Here is a 7,407-nt window from a genome sequence, read left to right as displayed (position 1 = left end):
AATTTACAATAAGTTGATTTCACACAGAAATCTTTATTTTTCAAAACACGTTTTATTGGTTTATTTACACTGAGCCACTTCTCTGAGCTTGATAGTGCTTTACTGCACTTTTCCTGGATCACACAGATCACCTGAAACATGTTTGAAAAAGGTTTTGTCAGCGGGGAAATACTGAGTGAATCATTCTGTTTTCTAAAACGACCCGTTAGTTATAATTTACAGTATTAAGAGCGATTACAATGTTTCTATCAACCAATTATCAAGAATGGGTATTTGTCACTCGATTCATTTCTGTGACTGTGGTCATACCACTATTGGGTCCCGTTGCCCACATAGTGACGGTGTACTCACACAGAGTAATAATAACTCACATAGAGTAATATTCACTCACATAGAGTGATAATAACAGTAATGTGCACAATACCCCACATACCAGCTGTAATTTGGTGATTACAAAGACTTAATCCCTGTAATTATAACCTTTGAAAATAATTTGAGGTATTGTAATACTTACTCACAAACTGTGAGAAAACAGTTTAAAAAGAAGAATGACTCACATTGCAGATTAACGAGCAATAGATATAAGCCTACTGATTAGCCTTGCTTAAACCTAATTTAACACAATGCACACACAGACAGGTTAGTAACTAATACAGCAGTTACGTCAATTCACGAGATTAAACCCTCACAACGATTAATCAGTGCAATACTCGATAATTCAATCGGATTCACAACGAATAACAGAGCATAGTCCGAATTCGAACAGCACTCTAATATTCAAGTCGAAATCACGACGAATAATCAAAGTACAAGCTCAATTGAGCAGCACCTGGACTATCGTTGGATAGTTATAATCGATCGGACGTTGAATCGTAATAGCGATCGAGTTATTACCCTGATTGCGGCAGCGTTTCGATAATTGTGTGTGTGTGTGTTGGACTGTTTTGCTTATAACTCGACGTATATTATGAATTTTAACGTCGTTCAAGTGCCAAATTTCAAGTCCCAACCCCTGCTATTTATACTGAAAATTTGACACCGTCGCGTAGCGCGAGGGGGTACCCCTATAGGCGTCGCGCTACGCGAGTGGTCACCCTGCTTTCATAGAGTAGCCCTTCGTGCATGTAGGCTTGCTGTGTCGACAGTTTTTAAATTTTCGAATTTTACAATTAGTTATGAGGATAATCGTTGGCTAGGGTTTATCCCCCCTGAGTTTTAGGGGCCCTGATCCTGATTCTGATTGTAATGAAAATTTTAGGGTTTATGCAGAATCACGTGGGTTTTTCAATTAGGGTTTCCTTATTACCTAATTACCATCCTAATTATGGATTTTAGTGACAGTTGTTACAATACAGCAACATAGAGCTGGCCATGACTAAACACTGGACGTGGAAGATATAAACCAACACGCTCCAATGATTGTCCTTGACTTTTATTTATTGTCATAGCAAAACACAGTGAAAGTGGGAATTGTCTTCGAGAAATCTTCACTGGTATTCTTTTATCTGAAGGTGTCATCTTCAGTCTTGAAATCAAAGTATGATGACCTATAATAGTCCCTATGATAATTTTTGCTTCAATCACAACTTTTCCGAGCTTCGTGATTTGTAAACTTGTACCATTACACAATCCATTTGCCTGATCAATGTTTCTGAGTAACATCATCGGAGCACCAAGTTTCAGTACTAATTTATGGTTAGGTAAACCAGATAAACGAAGATTGTTTAACACATCATGAGGAAACAATGCCATATTAAGCTCTGATTCTTCCTCCGATTTTCATAAACTATCTGAACTAAAATAAACCTTTTCTTCACCGGGCAGACTCTCTAACAACTCTTTATTTATTGAATCCACTACTTCATTAGTTGGAGCAAGAATCGCTCTTTGTTGGAAATACATTACATCCCACAAAAAATTATTCATGTCCGGATATATAAATGAAATGAGAGAAGAAATAGGATTGACTTGGTCATGAATAAGTAAATCATCTGGTATTTCAATATCAATCTCACCATCATTTTCTTCACCAAGCAGACCATCACCAAGCTTTAAAATCCATTCTCCAAATTCCTTTATTTCTTTCAAATCTGCTTCCTGACAACCAACTCTTAATCTCATATTCTCAGTTAGCTTTAGTACTTGACAGTGCCGCCATATATAAGAAGAATTCAAAGAGGCATTGACTATCATTGTTCTGGTACCTTTAGGGATGATCGAAAGAATTTGTCTAAAATCACCACCAAATAGAATGACCTTTCCCCCAAACGGCTTCGATTGCATGTTCGGTTGACTGGAACGTGATATGTCTCTCATTGTTCTATCAAGAGCCTCGAAACAATGCTTGTGAGTCATAGGTGCTTCATACCAAATAATCAATGTTACTCTTTTAATAAAATCACCTAACTTAGTATTAGGCTCTATCGAACATATTGAATTCTCATTAATGTTGATTGGAATTACAATCCTTGTATGAGCCGTTCTACCACCATTCAGCAAAAGTGAAGCAATTCCACTGGATGCAACATTCAATACAACTTCACCTTTTGATCGTAATGCAGCTAAGAATGTCTTCCAAAGAAACGTCTTTCCAGTTCCACCATAACCATATACAAAAAACACACCTCCATCACCTTTTTCAATCGCTTCCATAACAATTTTATATATCCTTTCCTGTTTGGCAGTTAAACACTTTACATAACGATCATGTTCCCTTTGAAGAGCTAGTCTGTCATACGATAATTCTTTCATTATCAATCGATTGTTCGACGATGAAACATAATTGTCCGGAACACTTGGCATATCATTAAAATTTCTCACTGTACTTCCATTGGTAAGTAGCAACTTTTCAATTTCAGATAGACATATATTTTCAAGTTTTTCTTGTTGAAGATCCAAATCTAAAACAAATGTTGAAAAAAGTATTAGTTTTTTCCCAATAACAGAGCTATTGCATAATTTTAATGTAATTGGATATAACTTTAATAAAATAATAACATTACCTGCAATACCAGTTATCTTTCGTTGCTGATACAGAATGCCTTCACATAACAGGGACTTCGTTTCTGACCAAAAAACACCAGGACGAGATATCGAATTTGACAGCAACAACATTACAAAAAAGGTCCTCAAGAAATCTTTGGTTGACCACGTGCTAGCTTCTTTGACAGCATTAACATATTCTTTATCATCATCCAACAGCCCCCGTGCAAAACATGCATCTTTAAATATTTGAAAAACCTGCCCATCAACTGTTTTTATATCTTCAAAACAGGTTGGTCCCTTAATATGATTCAGTAAAATCCTTAGGTAATAACAATCACCAAGTGATGGTGGGACATAATGTACCCTCCCAATTGATCTATACGGATGCTTTCTTCGATTCCATTTGCGATTTTTAGCATTCCATACATAATATCCCGAAAACTGAACATACCTCAGTGTCCTGGAAAATTCATCGACTTTATTACAATTCATCCACTCTGTAAACATTGTCATTTTCACAGTTGGATCAGTAACAATATCACACAAATTATCATGATCGTTATACACAATACTCTGACCATCTTCACAATGAAAAGGTAATACTTCAACAGCTGGATATCTATAATGTATATCATACATGAATATTCTCCAAGCAGCTTCACAAGCAGAGATATATCTACAATCAAGGTATGCTTTTATCTCATCTACAGCTACATTCTGTTCCGTATTATTCTTGGTGCTATTGGCATGAAAAACAGAAGCAGTGACTCTATCAGGCCCCTTATTAATATATTTAAACAAATATTTGATAGAACCTGACTGGTTACACCATTCAACGTTAACGTGGCACTGATACTTTCTGAGCAGGAGAGCATTGTAAGGAACTACAAATCTATTATCAAGTGTCACACCATTCTTTACTACTGTATTACTTGTTTGACGGCGATGATAGACAGGATATTCTTCAGAATCAACACAAGTCTCATCTATATATTTTTTGGGAAACTTTTTAGAACATTTTTGATGAACCATACATGGACAAAGTGGGTTGTCTGTACCACATGGTCCATGAATCATAAATTGCTTGGCAAACTCATATAATTCAGGATCTCTTTCTTTATCTGGTATCTCAGAAGTAATAACACGATCAATATCAGATGCATTTGGAAATTTGCTTTCAGCACCCAAGAACAAACATATGTGAGCATGTGGGAGACCACGCTTCTGAAATTCCACTGTATACATAACTGAAATTTTTGAACAGTGGGCTGTTAGATAAATATAATTAGATGTTCAAAGTAAAAAATATAACTAAAGGTACCTGCTTGTATATCACCAAAGAATTTATGTTTCTTGAAATCTTTTATAAGATGATCCAATTTACACTTGAATAATCTAGAGATAATATCCAGTCTGTCTTCAGCATTAAGAGCTTTATCGTGCAAACACCTGTAAATCTCAGGCCAGTTTGGATTACAAGTCACCGTTATGAATAAATCAGGATATCCAACAGACTTGCAAATTGCCATAGCATCCAAGTACTTTTGCATCATATATCTAGAACCACCAGTAAATGATGAAGGTAAAAGTATAGGTTTACCACAACTTAAGGCATTATTCTCTCCACTTTCAACAGTAGCATTCAAGTTCTTAAGATTCTGCACTCTAAGTTTAGGTTGTTGTGTCCTTATATAATTCAACCTGGCAGATTCTATCATCGTGTATCCATCAACCAGAAACTGCTGAAATAGTTTTTTCGCATTAACTAACAATGAAAACTGATTCTGTCTATCTTGAATTTTGTAACAAAAGAATTCTCTAAATGTAAGATTGGTTCTAAGTACCTCATCATCAATCGCAATCCCTCTATGTTTAATACCAACTCTATAACCATCTTCCGCATATGGGAAAATAAGTGGATATTGCAAAGCAAGGTAAGAGGGATGAAGCTCATTAATTCTTTGAAGACCACCAGACTTCTTTCTAACAACAATGTCCCATTTATCAAATGCTCTATCAAAATCACCATGTATTAACGCAACAATTTCTGATGCTGTTGGCAAATTGTGAAATCTTCCATCCTTATCTCTTGTTCCAATAAGCTTCAAGCTTACATCTTGAAACTCATTTTCTTGAAAACAATCTCTTACCATTCTGAAGGATTGGACAAGAGGATTGCAAGAATCCAACATATCTTTAAGACCCTCTATGGTTTTACTATCAAGATGGTTGTTTCTTGTAGTTTTGCATTCTATCTGAGAACTGCCATAAATATAAAATGTTAAAATTTACATTCATTTCAAATGATAATGAATGTAAATATACTGAAAAGCAAAATATATATTCTTAAATGCCACAATTATCATAAAGAAATTACCTTACTGCTTTTTGACGATTTACAACTTCATTTTGTGAATCATATATGTAAAGCTGGGAGAATTTAGGTTCTTCCCCATCGTCCGGAAGTAGACTACCCATTCGATGATAATTCTGACCTTGTAGTCTAAATACATAAGGACCTTTACCTCTTTGATAACTTTTGTCAACCTTCCCACCAAGAGATGTGAAGGAAAACATCATGTTATATGCTCGAATATTATCCATGAAATTGCGAGACTGTGAGGTATGACTTTTATATAAATGACGTAGTAATGGAGGAGGTGTAGGCGGGCATGGTAGCTCAACATCTCCATTTGAACAACAAAGAGAATAGGATGTTTTGTTACGTTTTTTATTTCCCCTAAGCATTTTATCTTCCCATAACATTGCATCACATTTAGAACACACAAAGATGGCATCTCCATGATTAATATAATCTACAGACTTGGTAAATTTATAAGTCAACATAAGTTTTCTACATATTGAAAACTTAACAGGAATTTACATTCGTATCTTATACCTTTAGAAAATCCATGAATCTTCTTAATCACAGAATCTGGTAACATCTCATCACTCATTTGTAATTCAATTTTAGATATTCCACCTATATTGAAGCTTGTAAAATAAGATATATATAACAATTCATAAAACCTAAGATTAAACAAATCTTTTGTTTCGTAAAATTTAAAACATACAATTTGTAATATCTGATAATGGAGTCCTCTCAACAAAATTAGATATTTGCTTAGTACTTCCAAAAGGAGTGTGATGGAGATTCCTTCTTTCGACATTGTTGGTTGAACCTTGTAAAATAGAACATATGTAAGGATTCCAAAAACATAACATATACATACATATTTCTTTTAAATTTTGTTTGCAAAACTATAATACATACCACTTGAAGTATTTGAAAATGGAATCCTTTCAACAGAATCAGATGTTGATGCAGGATGACAACCTCTATTGTTTCTCTTTTGTTGAAGAACATACTTCCTTTTTTTCTCTTTCTTCAGCACACATTTGACGTTGAATTGCTTGAAGGTCAGCTTCATACTTACTTGAAATTGTGTTATCTGTATCCATATTTTAAAATACTTGAATGAAAAAGATTGTTGACAACTCGAGAAAAGAACTTTGGAACTATTGTCAAAATTATTTGAAATTACCAAAAAATATCTGCAGTAAGTATACCTTTTACTTGTGTAGATGCGTGAAACAAATTACTACTAATATTTGGAGTAGCATAAACAGGAAAATGATACACATTCCTTCTCTCAACATTGGTGGTTGAAACTTGTAAAATAGAACATATATAAGGATTCCAAAACATAACATATATATACATATTTCTTTTAAATTTTGTTTGTAAAACTATAACACATACCACTTGAAGTATTTGAAAATGGAATCCTTTCAAAAGAATCAGATGTTGATGCAGGATGACAACCTCTGTTGTTTCTCTTTTATTGAAGAACATACTTCCTTTTTTCTCTTTCTTCAGCACAGCTTTGACATTGACTTGCTTGAAGGTCAGCTTCATACTTACTTGAAATTGTGTTATATGTATCCATAATTTAAAATACTTGAATGAAGAAGATAGTTGACCACTCAAGGAAAGAACTTTGAACATATTGTGAAAATTTTTGGAATTACCAAAAAATATCTGTAGTAAGTATACCTTTTACTTCAGAAGATGAGTGAAACAAATTACTGCTAATATTTGGAGTAGCATAAGCAGGAAAATGATACACATTCTTGATGGATACCCCTTACAAATTGTATGGTACTGCAGCAAACATTTTGTAAGTTTATTCTGTTAATATATTATTCCTCATTCTTTGGATGTTAAATGTTTGTTACAATTGAGCTGTTTTTTTTGTTACTTTACTAAAATACATTATGTATTTCTTATTAATTATTGGTATTTTATATTTATTTTTAAGCGTTTGAATGTGAAAGTAGCTTCTTTATCAAGCATTCATAGAACATTGAAGATGACAGTTGAAAATCTAAATGGAGTTGACACTGTAATTGAGTTTCGAC

General features: G+C 34.0%; 1 protein-coding gene across 1 annotated transcript; it reads right to left on the bottom strand.

The window, feature by feature from the left end:
- Window positions 1-1,779: 1,779 nt before the first annotated feature.
- Window positions 1,780-6,416, bottom strand: LOC110882569. The gene is made up of 7 exons (XM_022130558.1): window positions 6,260-6,416; window positions 6,060-6,167; window positions 5,885-5,968; window positions 5,363-5,801; window positions 4,307-5,247; window positions 3,003-4,253; window positions 1,780-2,900 (listed from the first exon to the last, which is right to left on the bottom strand). Exons 1-7 carry the CDS (start codon window positions 6,414-6,416, stop codon window positions 1,780-1,782), a joined length of 4,101 nt encoding a protein of 1,366 aa, XP_021986250.1.
- Window positions 6,417-7,407: the final 991 nt, after the last annotated feature.

The sequence above is a fragment of the Helianthus annuus genome, chromosome 10, assembly GCF_002127325.2.
Source record: "Helianthus annuus cultivar XRQ/B chromosome 10, HanXRQr2.0-SUNRISE, whole genome shotgun sequence".
Lineage (NCBI taxonomy): Eukaryota > Viridiplantae > Streptophyta > Magnoliopsida > Asterales > Asteraceae > Helianthus > Helianthus annuus.
Note: the sequence above shows the minus strand (reverse complement) of the source record. Positions and strands in the feature narration are given on the sequence as shown.